Source organism: Ctenopharyngodon idella, chromosome 3 (genome assembly GCF_019924925.1).
Source record: "Ctenopharyngodon idella isolate HZGC_01 chromosome 3, HZGC01, whole genome shotgun sequence".
NCBI lineage: Eukaryota > Metazoa > Chordata > Actinopteri > Cypriniformes > Xenocyprididae > Ctenopharyngodon > Ctenopharyngodon idella.
In genome coordinates this window covers 29,341,515-29,365,616 of record NC_067222.1, presented here as the reverse complement: position 1 = coordinate 29,365,616, position 24,102 = coordinate 29,341,515, and the positions used below count along the sequence as shown (strand labels likewise).

At 38.1% G+C, this 24,102-nt stretch overlaps 3 protein-coding genes across 3 annotated transcripts; all 3 read left to right on the top strand.

The window, feature by feature from the left end:
- The first annotated feature begins 92 nt into the window (after window positions 1-92).
- Window positions 93-2,135, top strand: LOC127508446 (zona pellucida sperm-binding protein 3-like). Its single transcript, XM_051886369.1, has 8 exons — window positions 93-638; window positions 721-842; window positions 947-1,050; window positions 1,115-1,292; window positions 1,367-1,484; window positions 1,554-1,639; window positions 1,708-1,796; window positions 2,025-2,135. The coding sequence occupies exons 1-8, from the start codon at window positions 141-143 to the stop codon at window positions 2,081-2,083; spliced, it is 1,254 nt and encodes a 417-aa protein (XP_051742329.1). The 5' UTR covers window positions 93-140; the 3' UTR covers window positions 2,084-2,135.
- Window positions 2,136-3,199: 1,064 nt separating this feature from the next.
- Window positions 3,200-5,946, top strand: LOC127508445 (zona pellucida sperm-binding protein 3-like). The gene is made up of 8 exons (XM_051886368.1): window positions 3,200-3,819; window positions 3,899-4,020; window positions 4,103-4,206; window positions 4,274-4,451; window positions 4,533-4,650; window positions 4,721-4,806; window positions 4,889-4,977; window positions 5,052-5,946. Exons 1-8 carry the CDS (start codon window positions 3,244-3,246, stop codon window positions 5,117-5,119), a joined length of 1,341 nt encoding a protein of 446 aa, XP_051742328.1. The 5' UTR covers window positions 3,200-3,243; the 3' UTR covers window positions 5,120-5,946.
- Window positions 5,947-9,028: 3,082 nt separating this feature from the next.
- Window positions 9,029-22,478, top strand: limd2 (LIM domain containing 2). Its single transcript, XM_051887577.1, has 4 exons — window positions 9,029-9,279; window positions 17,797-17,841; window positions 18,056-18,192; window positions 19,429-22,478. The coding sequence occupies exons 1-4, from the start codon at window positions 9,277-9,279 to the stop codon at window positions 19,586-19,588; spliced, it is 345 nt and encodes a 114-aa protein (XP_051743537.1). The 5' UTR covers window positions 9,029-9,276; the 3' UTR covers window positions 19,589-22,478.
- The last annotated feature ends 1,624 nt before the right edge of the window (window positions 22,479-24,102 follow it).

Below are 24,102 nucleotides of genomic sequence, written 5' to 3'. Positions count from 1 at the left end.
AATCAGCTCAAGTCATGGAGTAGTCCACTAATCAACTGATAAGTTAATTCAGCTGGGTTAAATAAAAAAGAATCCTCTATAAAAAGACAACAACAACAAAAAAAAAATCAGTGTGTTGGTGGTTCAAAAAATCTTTGGCTATGGGGTTAAGGCAAGTAGTTTTTGGGCTATTGTTGGCATTTGTGGTTTGTTTGTCTGAAGCACAATGGCAAAGTAGATCAATGCAAAGCCCTGCAGTGCTTAAGCTTCAACCGGTAGCACAAGGTCCACTGGAACCTGAATTTAGGATGTTTCAGAGTGCCCCAAAATATCCTCAAGATCTTATGGGTGTTCAGTCAAAAGAGCTGTTACAGGGTCCAGTGGCAAAACTGATGTGGAGCTTTCCAAGTCTACCAGAGGAACCACAGCAGCCAGACATTCCCTTTGAGCTCCCGCACCCTATCCCTCCCAACAGTGTAGCGGCTCAGTGTGGAGAGAATTCAGTGTATGTGGAAGTGATGGAGGACTTCTTTGGGACTGGGCACCCACTGTTGTCCTCTGCTTTTACACTGGGAGGTTGTACTGCGACTGGAGAGGATCCTTCTGCTCAAGTGCTTGTCTTTGAGTCTGAACTGCATGGATGTGGCAGCACATCAATGGTGATTATGTTGTGTTTTTGTTGTTGTGGTAGTGGGGTTTTGTAGGTTTCTGTGAGTAACATTTACAATGCTGATCCTTTAGGTGACTGAAAATGAGCTGGTCTATATATTTTCCCTCATCTACACTCCACAAGAGGCTACATATGGTGGTCCTATTGTCAGGAGCAGTGGTGCTGTGGTTTTTATTGAGTGTCACTATCCAAGGTGAGGACTAAATCAAGGGTTGTTGGATTTACCTCTGCCATTAACATGTGGTTTTTATTTATTTTCCAACTTGTGGTGACTGCCACTTTCTTCCTCATCTACAGAGTACAAGACGTGAGCAGCAATGCCTTAATGCCTACTTGGATACCTTATGCTTTCACCAAATTTGCAGAGGAACTTTTGGTTTTCTCCCTCAAGCTCATGACTGGTTGGTAGAGTGCAACTTTCACTAGCGTCACCTTTGTGTGAACTTAACAATAATTTCCCAACAGATGACTGGAGATTTGAGAGGCCTTCTAATCAGTACTTCTTGGGTGATATCATACATTTTGAAGCCTCTGTGAGGACATACAACCATGTTCCTCTCCGTCTTTTTGTGGATAGCTGTGTGGCTACAACAGTCCCTGATGTCAGTGCTGTCCCTAGATACTCCTTTATTGAGAACAATGGGTAAGAAGTCCTTTTGTGTAGTGTGCTTATGGGTTATATCTACATAGCAGAGGTCTGACTAGATTCTACATTAGGTGCATGGTCGATGCCAAGCTCACAGGCTCCAGGTCTTACTTTATGCCCCGGACTCAAGGTGATAAGCTGCAGTTTCAGCTGGAGGCATTCAGGTTTCAACAAGCAGACAGTGGACTGGTATGTGACGGTTGTGCTACACTTTGTATGATATGCTACCTTGGTGTACAAACAATATTGTCTTTGCAGCTCTACGTCACATGCTTCGTAAAGGTGGCTGCATCATCCACCCCAACAAGTCCTGAGCAGAAAGCTTGTTCGTTTTCTGCTAATGGGTATGTTGACTGAAAATCAAGACTCAAGGGTAAATTAGGCTGTGCAAGGTATTATGTTTGTTTGGCAGGTGGGTGTCAGCAGATGAATCTGATCAGGTGTGTGGCTGCTGTGACACAACCTGTAGCATGAGGAGTGCAAGCGATCAGCTTCTTAGAGGTATGAACTAAGCTACCTTCACCTTCTATTGGAAATTTGATAATTCCCACTTCTGAAGTCATGACTTGAGCTCATCGCATTCAATTTTCAAAATGGGAGGGCGTTCATGTGCAACTTTTTACCTAGGAAACTAGTGTATATACGATAATTCTGAGCGCATGTGAAGGCAGCATTACTCCCAAATATTTGGTTGTCATGTATATGACTTACAATTTGTTTGTTCCTCAGATCTACGGTGGGAGAGAGCCTCTGTTGGACCCATCAGTGTTAAGGAATATGGAAAGTAACCAAATGGCTGTTTGGTCATGTGGATGTTGAAAATAAAACTTTTTAAACCTATCTGACTTTATTATTATTTTTTTTTTTTTTTCCTCCCCCCATAATAAACCATTCTCTTGGCTCTCTAGCCTTAAGTAAAGACACTTGGCTCTGAAAGCTTCCCTCATCACCATGTGTAAGTGGTGTTATTGTTGCAAAGGCATTTACACCAAACTAGTAGTAGCTTTGTGCAGAGGGACACCCTCTGCAGTTTGTTTGTTGTTTTTTTTTTTTTTTTTTTTTTTAACTTTGCAGGAAACATGCTGAAACTTAACTCTTTTGCAATCTAGCCCTAAGAAACCACAAACTAACAGCGTATTTTACACTAACTGTCAGACATCTGCTTGATGTTCCACATGAAATGACTGCTTTTAATTCTGTAAATCCAGAGAATTTATGTGGTTATATTCTGCCTGTTAGTGTTTGGGTGTGGATTAATGTTTGGCTTGTAAAAACACACTTCATGACTACTTTTTCATGGTTTAAAATCTTCATTTTACAGTGTCCTTTTTATAGCAGCAATGTGTCATTGGCTAAGTTTCTGATGTCCATTTGTGTTTAGCACTAACATTGAACACTTGTGGCAGTGCTGTGTTCATATAATTGCCTCTAGTGATCCTATTGTCTAACATGATTAATTAGAAATACAGTATGCAGCACAATTTTACTGAAACATTAACCATTTGCTTTTGTTTACTGGTTTGTAACTTTTATATACTATTTAATCAACTTTTTTTGCATTTTACTATAGACTATGTACTACTTTGAATCAGCTGCTCTCCATCCATGCTTGCTATTATTGTTCCTAATGATGTGCTTATATTTTATTAGACTTTCACTGAGTAAATGAAAGGCCACAATATCAGTTTGCAACATTTCTTCAGGCTGGATGAGTATAAAGTTTTGACTTAATTGCTTAAAGTAATTTAAAACCACAAAACACTAACATTTTCCTCAAACCGCTGATGACTCAATGATTTTCACCTGTGGTGTGATACATAAGTTAACAAGTCCAGGAAACCATTAGGCTTGATGCTAGAGAGGTGGAGCCAAGCTCACTACTACTATAAACTCCTATAAATAAAGGAAAAGTTAAAAGTCAGCATTAAGGATCTGGCAGTTTCTAAATATGGGGTGGAGGCAATTTGGCTTTGGATTGGTGTTTATGCTTGCTTTTGGCCTGTGTGAAGCACAGTGGCAAGGAAGGTCAATACATAATCAGTACCCAATTGGGCAAAAGCCATTAGTGCAAGATTCTCAACGGGGTGAATCCAGGGTTCCCCAGAGATATGAACCCAATAATCCTGTATTTGCACCACAAAGGTTTCCCGCTCCATTTCCTGTCCAAACACCAGCCAGGGCTGACTTTGGAAAGCCTTCTCAAGATCTTTTGGGTGTTCAGTCAAAAGAGCTGTTACAGGGTCCATTGGTGAAACTGACGTGGAGTTTTCCAAGTCTACCAGAGGAACCACAGCAGCCAGACATTCCCTTTGAGCTCCCGCATCCTATCCCTCCCAACAGTGTAGCAGCTCAGTGTGGAGAGAATTCAGTGTATGTGGAAGTGATGGAGGACTTCTTTGGGACGGGGCACCCACTGTTGTCCTCTGCTTTTACATTGGGAGGCTGTGCTGCAACTGGAGAGGATCCTTCTGCTCAAGTGCTCATCTTTGAGTCTGAACTGCATGGATGTAGCAGCACATCAACAGTAAGGTTCTGTTGTCAAAATAATCATAGGTATTTTGAACCATCCACATAAATGTTCTTCTATAAACCTTTCTGTTTAGGTGAGTGAGGATGAGCTTGTCTATACATTCTCCCTTATCTACACCCCACAAGAGGCTTCATATGGTGTTCCTATTGTCAGGAGCAGTGGTGCGGTAGTTGGTATTGAGTGTCACTATCCAAGGTAAGAGCTGAATTCATTCAGCATTGCAGGATGTGTTAATATCATAAGCACTAAAAGGTGACTGCCTCTAATTCCTTGACAGAGTGCATAATGTGAGCAGCAATGCCTTAATACCCACTTGGGTCCCATATGCCTCTACTATAGTTGCAGAGGAACTTTTGGTCTTCTCCCTCAAGCTCATGACTGGTTGGTATAATGTAAATGTTTAACATGCCAGTGCTTGTGAGCCTGGGTTAAAATGCTTTCTTTGCAGATGACTGGAGATTTGAGAGACCTTCTAAGCAGTACTTCCTGGGTGATTTCATTAACATCGAGGCTTCAGTGAGGTCGTACAACCACATTCCTCTTCGTGTGTTTGTGGATAGCTGTGTGGCTACTTCAATCCCTGATACCAGTGCTGTACCCAGATACTCCTTTATTGAGAATAATGGGTGAGAAGTGGTCCTTCAAGTACCACTTATCAATGAGGTATCATGGAATATCTGAATTTATTTTTTACTTCTCTAACCTAGGTGCCTTGTTGATGCCAAGCTCACAGGCTCCACCTCTCGCTTTATGCCCCGGACTCAAATTGACAAGCTGCAGTTTCAGTTGGAGGCATTCAGATTCCAGCAAGAGATTAGTGGATTTGTATGTATGTGGTTTAGCAGTTTGGGTGCATGTTAGCATGAAGTGCATGAATAAACTGCCCTTTTTGTAGGTCTACATCACTTGTGTTCTCAAGGTGTCTGCAGCATCAAACCCTACTAATGTTGAGCAGAAAGCTTGCTCTTGGTCTGCTAATAGGTATGTTTCCACTGACTTGAATTCCATCTAAAACTTTAGTGTGTGTGTGTGTGTGTAAGGACTTATTTGGTTTGTCTGACAGGTGGGTGTCTGCTGATGAGGACGATCAGGTGTGTGGCTGCTGTGATGCAACCTGTGGCATTAGAAGTGGAAGTGATCAGCTTCTTAAAGGTATGTGATCTATGCTTACAAAATGTATAGACGTGTGTTGCCATGTGCTTTAGTGTTCTCACTTTCTTCTGCAGATCTACGGTGGGACATGGCATCTGTTGGACCCATCAGAGTCAAGGACTATGGTTTCGGTCCAGTGTAGTGTAATAACTGCAGAACGGCAAAATAAATTCTTCCTGGTCATATAGTTGAGTTACTGGATTATCTAAATCTTCAGTCAGTGTTGGTGGCTAAATTTCAGTGCTGATGACTGGAACTTCGGGTGCTTTTCAATACTCAAATTGATGCTTTCTTGTTTCCTCACTCCTCCGTCCTCCAGCCTGTGACCTGGAAATAGGTCAAAGAAAGCCATCTTGAAGGAAATATCAGTTCTCTAATTGCACCGTGAGGAAGCTTTCAGAGGAGCTATGAGCGAGGATGCACAGGAGATGAGATGCGAGGAAAGGAAACAAGGATGCACAAATTAGAAATGAGAAGCACCCATTGTTTTTGAGTTCTAGGAAGCACATGTAAGCTGTCTTTACAGGAGCAAGGCACTTAACCCTATGTTAGTGTAGTGGAAGTCACTTTGCATAAGTGGGCCCTCAAAATTACCATTTGACAAACCGTTGGTTTGATTAGACATGCAATTTCAATAGTTGCTCCCATGGTTATTAACTTAAACAAATGTAACTTGTGCAGACAATGAGGCCTCTTGTCTTGGTTTCAATGTGTGAATATTCAGTGTTTTCAAAGCTCTTTACATCACATGGTGATGCTACGGCATTGTACAGGAAAAAGGCACATTGGGCTTAGAATTGCTTAAACTGCAATTCACAGTGTAAACTGGCTAGATGGAAGCGTTCAAACGAAGCATCAGTGAGGTCCGGTCTCTAACTTTCCTGCCCAGAGAAGATCTGAACAATTGTAGGTTAAGCTTGATATGCACTCATTTTTCCAAAGTTTAAATAAAATCAAACTGCAACTATAGTATGTCTCTGTTCTTATTTACATACTGAACTAGCCATACTAATGTTTATCCATCTACAGCTTTTACACTGTTCAAACTATGCCATTTTAAGTGTGGATTCCACACACAATGATAATGGCAAACAAAGGCGGCTTTGAGGCAAAGCATAAAATATAAGCTTTCCTAAAACTTTAATTGCCACTGGTATTTCCTTTAGAAAATGCAACTGTAGTGTTTCTTACTTCCCAGATGCAATCTTGGTATCTTCCCACGAGGTGGTGGATGCTTACTTCCCCCCTCCCCCATTATTTCCCTGCATGCTACACAAACTCTTAAAGGGTTAGTTCACCTAAAAATGAAAATTGTCATTAACTTGCGTTCATTTTTGAAACACAAATGAAGATCCTTTTGGTGAAATCTGAGAGCTTTCTCTCCCTCTAGACAGCTATGCAACTACCACTGACACTTCAAAGAGTTCATAAAGAGATCATATAACTAATCGTAAAACTTAAACTAAATATTCATCAACTCACACATCGGTTGTGATAAACAAAAGCTCAAGCATGTTGCTTGATGCATGCAAGAACCAATAAGGTTCATTCTCGTGTGTTACGCAGCACGTTTGAGCTTCCGCAAGACGTTTGTTCTCACGCGTCAAGCAGGTTCGGCTTCTGTTTATGTTGCTGATCAGTGTTATAAAATTAAATCTGTTCATTATATAAAGTGATCAAGTCTCTTCAGAAAATTTGGACTAAACCACTCAATGCATATGGATTAGTTTTAAGGTCTCTTTATGTACTTTTTGAAGTGTCATTTGTGTAGCTGTCTATGGAGGGACAAAAAAACTCTCATATTTCATAAACAAAAGTTCTTCATTTGTGTTCCGAAGATGAACGAAAGTCTTACAGGTGTGGAACGACATGAGGGAGAGTAATTAATGACAGAATTTTAATTTTTGGGTGAATTAACCCTTTAAGTAGGGTGAATTCGGGTAATCTGGGACATTGTGTAATATGGGACACCTAAGCTCTAGTGTTTCTTTCCTGTTCAAACAAAATTTAGTCAACAGGACATTTACTATAGGTTTAGCATGGATGTAATGTAACTGAAATTACATGACTTCATGGGGGTGATGCCACAGAAAGAGGCAGGGCACTTGTCAATCAAGAAGCTCCCCTGGCAATTGCATGACAAGGTCAATGACATAGGATTCTGACTAGATTAAAGTTAAGGACATAAATCTGTCATAAATAAGACAATGTTGCTAATTGTTGTCAAATTATGTTTTTGATCTATTAAAGCAACAAAATATGTATTAAAGTGTTGAAAATGTGTTTTAGTTTTTTTCTTTCAAACATTTTTTGGCTGTCCCACTTTATAAAAAATGATTGTGAATGTGGGACAGCATGCTTTTTGTAATCTGGGACAGTCTTCAAATGGGGGAAATATGCATTTAGGGACTTTATAAGTCTAATGACAAGGGTGTAGATCTCATTACAACTTAGGGGTAGACCACTGATATACTTTAAAAGTAACTTTAATATAATGTTAATATATGCCATAATGAGAAATGGGTGTTAATGTGGGCTACTGGAGGTTATAACATTAGCATAAGTTCACAGTAGCTAGCAGAGTATTTTGTAGTTGCTCATCACAAATGTGAGTCATTAGTCTGAAAATAATATATAAATATATATATATATGAAAATATCCATGACTTTATGAAAGAAATATGACTAGCCATATGTGTATGTGAATTAATGAAATTTCTATGAATATACATTTTCTTATTGAGATTTCTGTACTTGTCATTTTTCATATTGCTTTTTAAAAGTTGGTGATATTGTGTTTGGCATGCATAAAGTATGGTGAATATAGGCTTTTTTAGGCCTATACATATGTCCTAGATTACAAAGTGACCTGTCCCAGATTATCAAATTCAGGCAGAATTTTTTTTTTGGCACAAAAACACTAATAGGTGTGGCATGTCTCCTCTGGGTATAATATCTACTTTCTTTCTTCTTGTGTGGTTAGAAAACATATAAGGGATTTCAGAAAAGTCTAATGTGTTGATCTAATATGTTAGTTAGATATTGAAATAAACCGCAGAACTCAAAATTGCAAAAAATGTCCCAGATTACCCGAATCACCTTTGCTGTTTGCTATGAAAGGTGACTCTTGAATATTTTTTCAGTGAGACAGTCACCACTTACTAACAGCTTAATCATCAAATGTTTATCTTTAAGACTGTTCATAACTTTTTTGAGTCAGTTACCTAAAAACATAGATTGGTCTAATATTTGATACCTAAAACTAAGAGTAACGGCCCCTTGACTAACTGCTAGTGGGACATATTATATCTTAACACGAGTATGAGGTCTCTGCAGAACAAAAGTGGGCGTTTCTGAATGTGTAGGTGTTTTCAAACTGGCAATGAAAATGAACCCCTTCACCCGACCCCATCCCTAAACCCTACCCACACTCTGACGTCGGCAAATTAGGTAACACTCTCAAAAACGCCCCTCTGTTTATGGCCTCACCCACTGATATGGTAACTCCTATTACTGTCCTGCAGAGACCTGTACTTGCTTAACACAATGGCTACGTTTATGCAACTGGCCTCTGTGTTCTCAATATTACTGTGTGACTTCAGAGGACTTATGTTGCATGGCCTTTATGGTGTCTTCTCGCCACATTTGAAGATTGACAGTCTCTGCCATTAACTGTTATTGTACAAAAAAGAGAGACAGGTTAGGAAAAGTTAGGTTTGGAAGAACGAGAAAATGATGACAAAAGTTTCATTTTTTGCCTGAACTAAAGCTAAATCAGTTTGTCTAGATTACGATGGCTTAAAAAGAATTAGCCCTGTTAAATTACCTCTTACATACCTCATATATTAGTCACTAACGATTTAATAAAGAATACTGGAAAGAAATAAAGGCGATAAATTAGGAAACCATTAGGTAACACGGCTATTTCGTGCAAAAAGTGTTCTTAGAAAAATAGCTAAATTCTGAGGTAGGAGGAGAGCGCGAGGTTTCAGCGGCATGAGCTTCGTCCAATCGCGTGCGACATCCTGCTGAATAAAAAAAGGCGTGATGAGGAGAGAAAAAAAAACGTCCGTTGAAAAGAGAGAGGTGGGGGGGAAAAGCACGTCAAGCTCTCTAGTTAGACGGCTCGGTCGATCAGTGCTTGTGCTGGTACATTTCATTTAGCTCAACCGGAGAAGAACATCGTTTTAGACCGGCAGAAAAAGCGAATGAGATTGCAACCTTCTCGTGCACTGTGAGCGGACCGGACAGCAGATCTATCATCCCCTTTCTCTTCAGCAGGCTGATAAGGAGACCCAGATGGTGAGTTTTTCTCCGCTTTGATTCAGCAGCAGCAGCAGCAGCCAGTGAGTGAACCCAACGACCCCCTCGTCTTCTATTGTGGTGAGGTGCAGTACGCTAGCTAGGGAGCTATCAAGAGCTAACTGTGGGGTACTGGGCTGAAACTTACTGGTGTTGCAATGATCCATCAAATCGGATGCTTTGCTTATTGTAGGGATGTATTTATGCGAGCGTTTAGATTGGAAACAGAAGATGAATACTAATCAGACCTTGTTGTGTAGTGGAGGTCTATGTTTCAGAGTCCAAAGCTGTCATGTGTCTTCCTGGAGATGCGTCTTTCCAGATGGATTAAAACAGAAAAATACAGAATACAGAGCCTTCATGTTTTGACACCTGGTTTTCGTCGACCCAGTTTAGTTCACGGAAAGGTGGACTGGTTCTTCCGTACTGATGCAATCATAAACGTGCAGGGTTTATTTGATTTTAAAACCATAAATTCATAGTACTTCTCTCAGCATTACCGTTCATTTTTACCGTTATATGATGCTTGGTTACATAAAATTACGTGGCCCAGCCTCTCTATCTAATGCATCCTTTCTCCTGTCTGTCCACATTTCTGCATTTGGCGGACGCGTTTATCCAAAGTGACTTGCAGTGTATTCAAGCTTCACATTTTGTCTGTCTCTGTGTGCGTGACATTTGAACGCTGTAAATTGAAATGTTGACATTCATTACTCATCCCATATTGACCATAAACTGTTTGACTACTTTCATAGACCAACAAGCTTTCCTTTTGTCATGGAAAACAGCAACTAGGAGTAAGCACAGGTTTAATGTGGAAATTTATGTAAATGTTTTGACATTGAGTCTCAGGCTAATGTTGTCATAGCAACATGTTTGTTTAACTCCTAGCCAGCATGAGCTGGCTGAAAACATGTATGCATATGATAATAATGGGAATGTATGTTGAGCAGTTTTAGAGGGTTAACCATTTTGATTAAATAAGCAATATTACACTTGCGTTCATGTTGTTATACTGAACATCTGTATGACTGATTTGGGTGTAGACCTAAGACTGCAGGCAGTCAGAGTCATGATGATATTCAGTATTACAACATGAATGCAAGTTCCTTATAGTCTAAATGATATCTAGTGTCTGTGTTGCAGGCAAAAAATTGCCAATTATTTTGTACATTTGTTCTCTGCCAATGAAAATAGTTCTAAAAGTGCCATCAAGTTTAGCATGGAACAGCATATGAGCAACACACTAATGAGAGATTATTTTTTAAATTGTGCTTCAACTTCCATTTTGCAAAACTCTGCCCACTTCTATTGTGCATACCCTGGTCCAGAGTAACAGGTACAAAGAGTGAAATGCCCCAGTTTTATACTTAATGTCAGTACTGAAACAATTTTGAGGAACAGAGCTAGCTAACTGTTGTATAATGGTTTATATTTATCAATTAAACGCAACCAATTAAAGTTATCTTTATTCTTTTTAAAGCTTCCTGTCCTCTTTTGCAATGTTCTTTGCGGTTATTGATGGTGTCACTTTGTTTAGGCAATTAGAGATCATCTGGCAGTGTATTGTCTGATCAAACATACATTCTCAGTTAAATTGGCTCCATTGGGCATTCAGCAGCATAAGGAAAATGGTTTTAGCAAATTATGTGCTTTAGAGACTGTGAATGCCCAAGCAAATGGTACAAATATATGTAACCTCTTTTAGGGTGCAGTTTATTCCAGAAGCATGTGTTGCTTTTTAATGATGTCTTCTTCTTTCATTAGAGGTGTCAGTCTCTGTTGTACATTAGTTAAGAGCAGATGGCAGAAACTAAGCCCTGAAGATTGTGTACACAGATTATTCATGTGGAAACGACAGCCTGCGGCATCAACTGTCCAGTTGTCAGAAACGAACGTGGAGGCATGTCGTTCCAGGTGTTCCAACAGAATGTTGTAACTTGTAGGAAGTTGAAAGGTTTTGGTGTGATGTCCCAACTTAAACGTTGATAACTGAAGTTCTCACTCATAGGAATATCAGATAAAAATGGAATCGTGAGAATCTAGGTATGTTTGTTCATTCAAGTCTACTCTGAAATGCAGTGTTTTGTCTTGTACAGTAAACCCTGTGCGTCGGCAACGTTCCTGCTCGAGCTGAATGTCACACACTGAGGTTCTAGTCCACGGTCTACTCTTAGTCTCTTGACTATTCTTAGAGCTCCATACTAATGAAATTATGCCAACAAGGACTCTGGGACAGCCTCTGCAGAGTGATAATGGAACCCTTTTTTTCTTTGCAAAAAATGTGTCCTTATATGGAGAAAGAGAAGAAATTAGGCTCGCTCCATAGGCCTAAATAGAACTTTCCACTGAGTGGCTAGCTGTAGCGCCGCAATTGATGCAGTTGTTATCTGAAGTGTCCCAGCGGTATGTCTTTGACTTGAGCATTTTAATAAACTCAATATCGGTACATGCATGAATTTGTGGTATATAATATAATTTACTGTTAATCACTTTAATGCAGGTGTTTATGAGAGTCAAGTGTTTTTTTTTTTTTTGTTTTTTTTATTTGGGGCTCTTTTGTAGCAGTTTTTTTTTTTTTTTTTTTTTTTTTTTTTAAATTGCTTTCCTGTGTGAAAATGAGTGTGTGAAGTGTCCTGTGAAAGGGCAAAAGAGAAAAGGTTTGACATCTCTACCATGTTTGTCAAATTCCATGAAAAGAAGTAATGTCTCTTGGCAATTCTGTCAGTATGTTTCATGATTTCTGATTGCAAAATGCATTCCCTTACTTGTGATAAGATCATGGTATGGTAGATGCTGACGGCTGTGTTTTGTGAAGTACCGCAAAGGGCCTAGATCATGTTTTGTACTCTGTCTGAACATGCTCGAAAAGCTTCAAAAAAAGGATGTGTCCTGGCAGTACCATTTAAGATCCACTGGCTTTCTTCTCATTTTGAAGTATAAACACAAAGTGTTTTGCGAAGTGTTGCAAACATACCTGAGCCTAAGGAAAATGGGGACGTTCTTCGGAAAGCGTGTTCGAAAACAGTCATTATTTTTGCAGTTGTGTTCTAGTGGCGCCACTTCAGCTTTAACAGGTGAAATCTTACACCATGCACTTTCTCTTGGTCAAAGGTGTACTCTGGAGTCAAATGAAACATTAGACTGTTCCTCTTTAACCCTGCCCACATGTGTTCTCTTTAAAACGTACAGTACAGGCATATTAAGGTTTTTTTTTTTTTTTTCCTGCCGCAACACATTTAAAGTTTCACATCCGTGAGTAGACTCCAGCGTCAGCTTCTGTCTGTGGCTCAACACATTGGCAAAGGCTCTCACGTTCTTCTTTAGAAGTGTTTGAGCCTCAGCATTTTCTCATGTACAACTGCTTTCACGCAATCACTCCCTTCTTCATTCCGACCCAGAGCTTCTGCTCTCAGCAAGAATTCAGTCAGCTCATGAAAATGAGCACTATAATGGTTGGAGAAGCAGTTAAAGCCCAGGAAATAGGTGGAACGATGGTATGAAACAAAACTTGAAGTAGAAATTTGAATAAGCCAAACTCAAGGTTTGATTTTAAACCAACCAGTCATGCATCTAGACATCTAGTAATTGGCAACTAAAGTCTTTGAGTATTTCTGTCCTTTCTGTTCTACGTCTCATTTGAGTATGCACTGCAGTGGAGAAATACACAAAATGACTGAAACTTTCAGACTTACTGATAGGCACCAGTGGAAAAATACTAACCCTAATGTGTCATTTGGTAAATTAATATATCTGTATTGGTGCCTAAAGGCTCATTTTGTTTTTTTAGTTACAGGGAGATTAAACATAACTTGCCTTTTGCAAAAAATGGGCCCTCTAGCATCTTTCAGTACATTGCATCTCATTCATGGAGCCCAGCCAAACTCCCTCAGGGCTGCTGTATGAACCTCATATCTGTGTTGCCAGGAATTTTGACAATAGAGTTTTGTCTTCTAAATCTGACTCATTGCTCTTGTTCTTTAAGAATTATTAGTTTGGCAGAATGTGGCAAATGAGACGTCAGCCAAACCATTCACTCCACGTCTGTGTCCCTGTTTGTACCTAGTATTAACTGCAGTCTAACATGCATGTCACTGCATGTTGATCAGGCATACTGAAAATATTGTGTGGGAATTTGCAGTTGCATTACAAATGCAATTTGTCCAGGTCACATCTGAAAGTTGTTTGAATGATCACAAGATGCATTAGACACAAGGTGAACAGGGCTTGGCTGATGGTGACCACAAGATGGTTGTTGCCTCCTCAGTCCACTGAACTCCTGCTTATTCCCCTGGCTGTCTGGACCCATGGGGAGCAGCTGATGGGATTTTGTCTAGCTAATGAGATTAAAAGAGAGTCTGCAGTCTAGTACCGGAGAAGAAGAGTAATAGAGAGTGAATGTTGTGTGTACACAGTGTGTGGCTGTGGGAGAGAGTAAAATACTGACCTTTGGTAATGGCAGGGCATCACAAATCATACTGGTCTGTCAGTGTTTGAGGGGGAGCAAGGGTTCAAATATGTACACACACTGCCCTGGGTCATAGTATGGCCTGCAGCCCATCTGGTTGGCTATCATTTTAAATTTAGGTTGGTATTTAGCTTGTTCTGTCTCGCACACTCTCTCTGCTCCGCTTTGTTTTACTCAGAACATTTGAATCTGAAACTAACACAAGGTTTTCTGTCATGTCTCTAATGTCACTAATTAGAAAAGTTTTAATGTCATCCTTTAGAATTATTACTTTATTACTTTATTTATTTATTTATTTATTTATTTATTTATTTATTTAACTGTTATGATGGCTAATTATCTTAAAGTGTTAGTTCACCCAAAAATGAAAATTCTGTCATTAAGTACTCACCCTCATGTCGTTCCACACCCGTAAGACCTTCGTTCATCTTCAGAACACAAATTAAGATATTTTTGATAAAATCCGATTGCTCCAGTGAGTCCTCCATTGCCAGCAAGATAATTTACACTTTCAATGCCCAGAAAGCTACTAAAGATGTATTTAAAACAGTTCATGTGACTACAGTGGTTCAGCCTTAATGTTATGAAGCGACGAGAATACTTTTTGTGTGCCAAAAAAAAACAAAATAACAACTTTATTCAACAATATCTAGCGATGGGTGATTTCAAAACACTGCTTCATGAAGCGTTGAAGCTTTACAAATCTTTTGTTTCAAATCAGTGGTTCGGAGCGTGTATCAAACTGCCAAAGTCATGCCCCCCCCATTGGTGAACCATTGAAATTTCGAAACACTTGTGACTTAAAACGAAGCCTCGTTTACTGAAATCACGTGACTTTGGCAGTTTGATACACGCTCCGAACCACTGATTCGAAACAAAATAATCACTAATGCACCGTACTATGCAGTATGCACTACTCTTATTTGAGGTACATTTTTAAAGTTAGTGGATGGCTTGAAAATGCCTTTTTGGAGTCAAATCTGAACAGGGCCTGAAAAAATATTTAAAACCCTGTGAAATTGTTAGATTTCACACTGTAATTATCACTTTATATCTAATGGCCTGATTGCATTTTTTTTTCTAGTAAATGACATTTACACACAAGGTAGTATTTTTGAAACAAGGCTGAACTTTAGAGAGAACATAGTGTTTTTTGTGTGTCATTGTGAAACCCAGAGGAGCTGGTGATGTGAACTGCAATGTAGTGATCTTCAGGGTCTTATGACTGCAAATGGCATACATGCAGCACTAAGGCTTGATTTTGTGTGCAGGTCAGCTGATGGCTGATTTTTGAGGGTCTCTAGGGAGGGCGGATTGGACCCCATCATCATAAAGTGCATCCGAGCAGAGCACAGGAAGAAGATGTGTCATCACTCCTTCCTGCCACAGTGCAGACGGTTGGGAGGCAGTGCTATCTGCATGTGTGTGTGTGTGGAGAGAGAGCCTGTTTTTCTCTGTCCTATGTACAAATAAGGCAAAAAGGGACAGATGGCACCAGCTGAGATAGTGCCCTGCTCCATTGGTTTTTGTGCTCCTCTTGTGTGCAAGTATTAACACTCACACATCTCTAGTCTTGTTTTTGCCACCATTTAAACTGTGACTGACCGGAGCATCTTTGTTTTGGGTTCAATAGTTTGTGGCATCATTTTACTGCACTTCTGCTAACCAGAAGACAGAAAATACCCAAAAACTTTTTTATTTTCCTTTTGTGTACTTGTTTAGTCTCCTTAGTGTTAGTCTCCACACCCTCACTGCTACTGCTGTATTTATTTTCCATCTTGACTTACTTTAAAATGTAAATGGTCTTTTTGATATTTGTGTGCATTTAGCATGAATATGTAAATGACTGTGGCAATAGCTCTGAAACAAACATGTTACACAAATGCTCTGAAACAGGAAGTGGGCTGAGGGTTGTCTTGCACTCAGGGTGTGTTGTGACTTTATCAGATAAAGTGTAATCATGTTGGCTTCTCGTTTTACATTTGCAAATACATACTTTCTTTATTGACCAGGCATGAACACATTATACAGGCTGTACAATAATACACTTCACAAGTCAGTGCAGACACACATTGGTCTTCTTTTTGCAACACATGCTTTGCAAGGTCTCAATACAAATGCAGAACCCCAAATTGCATGTTCATAAGTTGAAAATTTTAAGATTTTACATTATCATATTTTTTTCTAGCAAAAGTGTTTTTTTTTTTTTTTTTTTTGTAAACACAAAATATTTTAAAGAAATACAATCCTAAAGAATGCACTTGTTTTAGTGGCTTAATGGGAGTAATATATATTGAGACAAACTTCACTATTTGATTTGATATCGATTAATTTGGATACATATCAGGTACAGTACATGGCCAACTTTCTCAAGGAAAAAAATCTCCCGACTATAATGCTGTAAACTATTCAGGGAGTCAGTTGGTACTACATACATTACTGTAATATTGAAGTACAAATGCTTAAATTACACAAAAGTAAGTTTTTATAATAATAGAATTGTAATACTAACTTTATAATTACATTGTTTCTACTCCAATTGGTTTTTGAAATATAAACATTTAAAAAATGAACAAGAACAGTAAAATATATAATGAACATATAATATAGCGCATATTTAACAAAATGCTCCTCTCCGAGTTAACTTTTCTGGCTGACTAAAGACTTTATGGTCATTGAATGGCTTTTGTGAGGTAAATGTAACATTATGTGACATTGTCGCTTGACACAACTTGTCGCTTCCAGTTATTTTAGCTAGTGTTGCACACTTGTATTTATCATATTTTAATTGATTTTTCGTTATATAGTTTTACCATTTACTGCACTTTGTAATTCTTCTAAGTATTTACCTGTAGCGGCTAATGAATCAGAAGTCTCACACATTCACAGGAAATGGCTTGCTTCCGCATTGAAAAATGAGGTGGATATTCTGAAGGAAATGATTAATGAAATTTTTGAAGGGAATTTGTTGGCGTCTGATACTGATGACGTTCTTGTCTGATTCTGTTTTTAAGCAAATATTATCATGTTGAGCAGGCTGAGTGGTTGTAATCTCATTTCAGGGCTTTGTGTGTGTGAGAGCAAAGTCCCTCTCGATAATGGCTATAATTTGTGAAAAGTGGTGTTATTGAATGTCTGATGTGATATAATGGTCATCATTGATACTTACACTGCCTTTCTGAGCTGAGAAAATGAACTCTCCTTTTTTCTAGAGGTACAACAACAGTGGAAATGTGTGTGAGCTGTTATACCAGCAGATCTGTGTGCGAATCAAGCTCTAGATTTATATGAAGGAGACAAGTATAGATGCTGTAGTGGAGGTGGAGAACTGCTGGCTTTCTGACAGACCTGAGCAGTTACATAAAAACCTGTCAGTTCAGCATTTTATGAAGCAGATCATTCTTATTCCCAATTGGTTTAACATTTCACAGATTCTCTGTGGGTCTTTTGTTACCGGTTCAATATCATGCAGGTGTGTCCCAAACCCTGACCCTATCATTAGCATTTTGTCTGAAATCTATCATAAACACTTTGTTCTTGAATTCCCATTCTCCTTTGTGAGTGATTTGGTGGCCTGTACAGATTGGCAGCTGTTTTGATTTTAAGCGCTACAGAATATGTGGTGCAGAGTTGACCATGGGACATCGGCCTGTGTTATGTAATGTCATATTATAGCTTTAGCTTGGCCCAAACTGAAAGCATGTGTGCACAGGATCTTTATTTCAAGGGGTGATTGAGTTAGAAACACTCACCAGGCTTAGTCTTCGTTGATCCCTCTCCATGCATTTGTGTGTGTGTGCGGGTACACAGACAAAAGGTGCCTGTAAAAGCATGCGACCAGATGGAGGGATATAGGAGGGACTGGATGAAGTGGTTGCAAGGGAACATTTTTGGAGTTATGTCAGGTTAGGAGGGTGGCAGTAATGGTGGATGGATGATGTTCAGGATTATGCTGTGGCATTCACAATGCAGTGCCTGAAATAGTGTTGCCATGGGTAACCTGTCTTAGGACCACTGGCTTAATTTTCTTTCTTTTTTTCTTTTTCCAGGACAACAGGAACACGTCTGATGACAAGCCCGTTCAGCGTTCTAAGGTACATCACTTTATGTTCACATCCTTGTCTTTTCTCTGTCTGTTTCTAGGTTTAATATTGTGCAGTCAATCTCTATCTCTCTGTCTTTGAGCCATGCACTATATCTCAAGTCTATATTGTGATGAAATTTTGATCTGTTCCTTGCAAATTCATTGAGTGAACTATTGTTTTAAATGACTGAAAAGAAATGGCAGTGCCTTTTGTTTCCTATCAGTCTTTCAGTTTCAAGACACAGAAGGAGACCTGTGCATCATGTGAGAAGACTGTGTATCCGATGGAGAGATTGGTGGCTAACAACCTCATCTTCCACGCCACATGCTTCTGCTGCAAGCACTGCAACACCAAACTCAGGTTAGACACTTCCTCACCAGCCCAGCCTAAGAAAAACGGCAAACAGCAGCAGTTAAACATGCTGGAAACTGAAAGTCTTCTTTTGAAAGAAGTCTCTTTTGCTCACCATGGGTGCATTTATTTGATCAAAAATACAGTAAATACTCTATTATTATTATTATTATTATTATTATTATTATTTTTTTTTTTTGTGAAATATTTTTGCAAATGAAATTGCTCTTTTCAATTTGAATTGATTTTAAAATTTAATTTATTCCTGTGATTGCAAAGCAGCCATTCAGTCTTCAATGCCACATGATCCTTCAGAAATGACTCTAATATGACCCTTCATCTTGTATTGTTCAGTTTAGCGCAATCATCTACTGAAGTCTATTTCATATATAGATATTCATACATGCATCTAACTATGGTTACAGATGCTGTCAACTTGCTCTCGAATGTTCACAAACCGCTCCAATATGGCAGACGGCTTAAGTATAGCGGCCCATTGAAACTGCCGCTAATGAGGCATCTATGTGTATATATCTATGGCCATGACTGCCCTTTTTATTTACTTTGATAATGCTAAAGCCCAAAGTATACTTCGGCTGTCTGCGTCCTCAAATTACGTTATGCGGACCCTCTTGATGATGAAAATTACATCATGCAGACGGTGTGAGGACGCGGACGGCCAAAGTATACTTTGGGTTTCAGCATTATCAATGTAAATTAAAGGGGCAGTTGTGGCCATAGATATATACACATAGATGCCTCGTTAGCGGCAGTTCCGCGTACAACAGTGCATGTGCGAGTGACTTGAGCACTTAAAAACAGCAGTCCACTAGATCATCTTTCCGACGAATACAATTGGAGTTATATTAATAATCACCCTGATGCTCTTAAGCTTTACAATGGCAGTGTACAGAAACGACCTGAAACTCAAAAAGTGCATACATCCATCATAAACGTACTCCACACGGCTCCGGGGGGTTAATAAAGGCCTTCTGAAGTGAAGCGATGTGTTTGTGTAAGAAAAATATCCATATTTAATACGTTATAAAGTAAAATATCTAGCTTCCGTATTCAACTCATGGAAAAAAAAAAACATAACTGACACTTCATTTTAAAGTGAATTAATCCTTTAACAGTGCTAGCATCCTTGCTAAATAAGTGTTAATTTCTTTAAAAAAATTCTTACTGACGCCATATTTGTATGTATGCTTGCATTTATATGTATGTGATCTCTTTGCTCTGTAGTCTGGGGTCCTATGCAGCGCTGCAGGGGGAGTTTTACTGCAAACCACACTTCCAGCAGCTCTTCAAGAGTAAAGGGAACTACGACGAGGGCTTCGGACGCAAGCAGCATAAGGAGCTCTGGGCCTCCAAGGATGCAGAGAGCATCACCAAGACGGCATAAATCCTCAGTGATTTCCAAAACCTACCTTTCTCCTCCACTGGCCAATGATAATGACCCTTTATATACTCTGCCCACATCCTTGACACACAATACACACATGCATCCACACTTAGACACTCCTGAACCAGGCTTTTCATGATATATCAGCACAATCACAGATAGACCACCATGTGTTGGTTTTCTTTGTCCCCCAATTTTAATCTCTAATTTTTATTTAGCTTTAGCAAATATCATTTTGTGTTAATCTTTTTTTTTTTTTTTTCTTTTTTTTTTTTTTTTTTTGTCTAGTGTTGTGGAGTTAACAGTTAGTTGATTGTGACCAAAATGTTTGTATCCCTTTAGGTGGGATGATTCACTTATTAGCATCATTACGATCCTGTTTGGCAGTACTATTATGGTTGATTTCTGTCATAAGAGTGGTTTCAAGATGGTTTCGATTATACACTCAGGTAATGATTCTGGGGTGTTGCATCAAAATTATTCAGCAATCTTTTATGTACAAGGTCGACTTAAATGTTTTTTGATTGATATTTGTCCCTCTAGTTACAACAATCCATACTTTTTTCCAGACTATATGGCCTAACAATGTTCCTTACAATAAGAAACTATCTTTTATTTTGTTTGGTTGGTGCAGGATATTTTATGTGTGAATCTACAGGGTACACTGTACTGTAAAGAACTCGCTTGAGTTTACAATCCCTCATTCCTTTTCTCTTTCCTGCCTTTTCCAAATTTTATATTCTTTTGACGTTAAGAATTAGTAGTACTTTACAGATCCTGTAAAACAGGCCTCTGTGAACTCATCAAATAATAACATATTCTTAAGCGTGTTTATCAAATGTAATTACAAACACGACATTTACTTTGCTGAATATCTACCAATTTTAGTTCATTTTATTATAAATTGACGTCTAGACTTGGACAGTCTTAAATTGCCTCTTTTCTGGCGCCCTCTAGTGTTTTGGATGCTTTTCCTTGTTTGACCTAGTTGTTCTCTTAGAAACTTAATGCCATCTAGTGATATCTATGCTCATCATATCAACCATAGATAGGCCTTTTATTTCTTATTTTAGTCATATTTTTCTGCAGACTGCACAATATTTTTTTTTTAATTATTGTTGCTCAGTGATTTCTTGCAGAGGCATTTGTACATAAGTACCACTAAGCAGAGTGAATGTACTGTGATGCACTGTACTGTACTTATGCCTTGCTGCATGGGACCAAGCTTGTACAACAAATTAAGATATATTCACAGGGAACTAGGTCTCAGAGGAAATGACATTTATGATGCTTCGCACCATTGCCTTCCCCCCCTTTCCACCACTTCCTGTCATCATGTAGTTTTTAACTTTTTCCTGTAGGCTTCTCTGTGACGGGGTTTAGTAGGACTTTGAGTTCACATGTAACCGTGTGGCTCCTAAGTATTGCTCAGGAATATAGATGGGTCGCAATGATCCAACAGCATCACCCCTAGTGTTAAAAGCTGTTGTTCACTAAACGAATCATTTTACAGTCAGAATTGTTACGCAGTTGGGGTTTAAGCAGGAAGGGGGGGTGATGTACATCTAAATGAACACTTCCATCCCAGGTTTTATATGCAGATGTCAGCGTGAAACTGTGACTTTGCATCTTGTGAATTGTCACTGTGGCCATAAGCTGTGACCTCTCCAGTCGTTCATGTATTTGTGTACAAACCTCATTGATGCCATCATGTAGTTTCTTTTAATAAATGAAATGCCTCTGAGTTTTAATGCTATTGCTTTTTGGTTTTATAGTGTAACAAACGGTAAAGCTATTCTGATTTGTCTGTATATGTTAAATGCCGTCTGTAGATAGTTTTGTCTTTAGTTTTAGTCCATGATAGTGGCTTGTTGTGTTTGCAAATGTCTTGTCTGCCTTCCAGTGCAATGGCCTTTTGTCTGTACGTTTGAGGAGATGCTCCATTTTAGACTTGCTAAGCCATTGAAAATCATCCAAATATTTTCAATAACTTGAATGCCACAAAAGTCCCTGTGTATGTATATATTTAAGATTACTGTGAAATTGAAATGCGTTGCGAGGTTTAGAGGAATTATTGAAAGCTCTTGGCATGAACGCGAATAATATTTTCATATTAAGCCTTATCGTTTTAGTTGCGTTTTTGTTTCAAATCCTTCATATTAAGAACACATTTACTTTTCAGCTTCCTTTTTGAGTTTATTTCCTCAAAATCATCAGCTTTTTTTTTTTTTTTAAATGTCATTATCAACTTTCTCACTCTAACAAATTTCTTTACAATGTTGTCATTTTTCTTTTCTGTCCAAATGTGCTTTTATTTTTGGAACAAACTTTCCACAGACACAAATCACTGTGTTTACACCAATTGTTAGTTGTGTTTGCACGCAGTGCGCCAAGGTACAAATGACACAATATCATGCAAACACTCACTGTCTTTTATAAACTACAGAACAAACAGGAAAAAGGTACACTCTTCTTTTTGCTCTTGGATTTGTAGTTATTGAAATGTGTGAGTGTGTCTTTGTAAATGTATGGATATTTAAGGTTGCAAAAGATTATTTTTAAATGCTGTTGACTCTGTCTGCATGCGTTGAGTGAGAGGAGATAAATGTACGCAAAGTGTATTACTCTAGATCTAAAACTTGATCAGTGGAATAAGGTGGCCTTAAAGCAGAAGGAGGTCTTGGCTCTTTACTTGTCTCTTTTGTCCCCATCAGGTTTATTTTTGTCTTGGTACTTTTATCAGCCCTCCTTTGATCAGGAACTGCTACAACAATTCATAATAAAATGTGATACTTTCTTTAATTTCCCACAGACTTGTTTTGTCCTTTTCTCCTCATTTTTGTACACTGTTTTGGAGAAAACAAATAAATGATATGCCGGTGTTGATCAACCCTTAGTATGGATGTTTTATTATATAAAATCTCACATTAAAGTGCATGACCTGATGTCTTATTTTCAACAGCTTTATTTATTTATTTTTAAAAGTTTAGTAAATTTTTTTAAAACATATATATATATATATATATATTATATATAAACACTATATATAATATCTTCATAAATAAAGAGTGATAGTGTTAAATTATACAATATATTAAAATGAATATAAAAATATATTTTAAATAAAGACAGTACAACAAATAACAGATAGCAGAGGGGAAATAATGATGAGATGGCTGTAATTTTTATTCACAATAATCAGCATTTTCAACAATTTCTATCTAAAAGTATCTTTAATACTGAAAATAAATACTGGTACCAGATATAAATCCAAGGTCTCACTCATTTTTTTTTTTTTTAAATCGAAAAATAAACAAATTTACATGCAAAATAGGCATTAAACAAACAATATTAACAATTTACAATTTGCAAAGGGCAGACAGATGCAAATTACAAAACGTAACGGCGACAAAGTCTTAAATGTAAAATCATGCAAGGCAAGGATAAAAGAAAAGTTATTAACCAATGTTGTGAACAATCTTTCTTAAATACACAAACTTAATTTGTTTGTACTCAAAGAGATTTACACATGTAATAATACGTGACATTTTACTGTACAGTTGAGACCAAAGGTAAGATAAAAGAGGTGAAGAAAATGAGAATGAATTAAGTTAAAATCTTTGAAAATATAGTGATGTTTAATTCGATTTGGATGAAGTCTATAAATGAAGACACTTCTGAAATATGTGTTGTTACATTTATGATCTCTAATAGACAATTTACCCAGACAAGGAGATGGGAGAGAGAATGTCACAGAGTAATGTGAAAGAATCCCATTTACCAATAGTACAATGTTTTTTTTTTTTTTTTTTTTGGTAAAGCATTTACAACTTTGTAAACTCTTTAGGGTGACATACAAATCCATGTTTTAAACAAAAATCATTGTAATTGAGAACATTACCATAGTCATCCATCATGTCTAGTAGGGAAAAAATGTTACATTGAACCCAAAAAGATGGTGCACAATAAAATGATTGTTCCAAATAGTTTTGTGTGGACTAAAGTTGTGAGAAGAAAGCTAATTTCCAATAGCTTACAGGAGAACCTGTTGATGGAATGCAGACAATTTAAGAGGTAATTTGGACAACTCAAAGTCACATCTAATCAAAAACTCCAAGCCACCTACTTTCCCAAATACTGAAGAAGAGACAGTAAACCAAAAAGTTGTTTGTATTTAAAGAGTTTTTAAAACACTATTCATTCTCTAAGTCAATAACATTTAATTCTCCTTCTTCATAACTATGAAAAAACAATTTTTTGTTAATAGAGTGATGCTTATTTTTCCAAATAAAGTTAAATATCGCAATGCTACATTATTTTACTAAGTGAGGTGGGATAGCTAAAGAGGAGGCTGGATAAACAAACCTAGAGAGTAATTCTATTTTAGTTAACACAATTCTTCCAAAAAACTGATACCCCATTGTCTCCTCCAAGGTCTCACTTTTGAAAGTCCACTTCTGACTCCTACGTCATAAACGTGTGCGCGGCAGTGATGCTGTGCGCTTCACGTCACC

Bases quoted from the DNA above. Each gene is read 5' to 3' on its own strand.
- limd2 (XM_051887577.1), top strand. The intron at 17,842-18,055 runs GTACATCACTTT...GTTTCCTATCAG, and splicing joins AGCCCGTTCAGCGTTCTAAG to TCTTTCAGTTTCAAGACACA. The intron at 18,193-19,428 runs GTTAGACACTTC...TTTGCTCTGTAG, and splicing joins CACTGCAACACCAAACTCAG to TCTGGGGTCCTATGCAGCGC.
- LOC127508446 (XM_051886369.1), top strand. From the start codon at position 141: ATGGGGTTAAGGCAAGTAGTTTTTGGGCTATTGTTGGCATTTGTGGTT. The intron at 1,051-1,114 runs GTTGGTAGAGTG...ATTTCCCAACAG, and splicing joins CTCCCTCAAGCTCATGACTG to ATGACTGGAGATTTGAGAGG. The intron at 1,293-1,366 runs GTAAGAAGTCCT...ATTCTACATTAG, and splicing joins TCCTTTATTGAGAACAATGG to GTGCATGGTCGATGCCAAGC.
- LOC127508445 (XM_051886368.1), top strand. From the start codon at position 3,244: ATGGGGTGGAGGCAATTTGGCTTTGGATTGGTGTTTATGCTTGCTTTT. The intron at 3,820-3,898 runs GTAAGGTTCTGT...CTTTCTGTTTAG, and splicing joins GATGTAGCAGCACATCAACA to GTGAGTGAGGATGAGCTTGT. The intron at 4,807-4,888 runs GTATGTTTCCAC...TTTGTCTGACAG, and splicing joins TGCTCTTGGTCTGCTAATAG to GTGGGTGTCTGCTGATGAGG.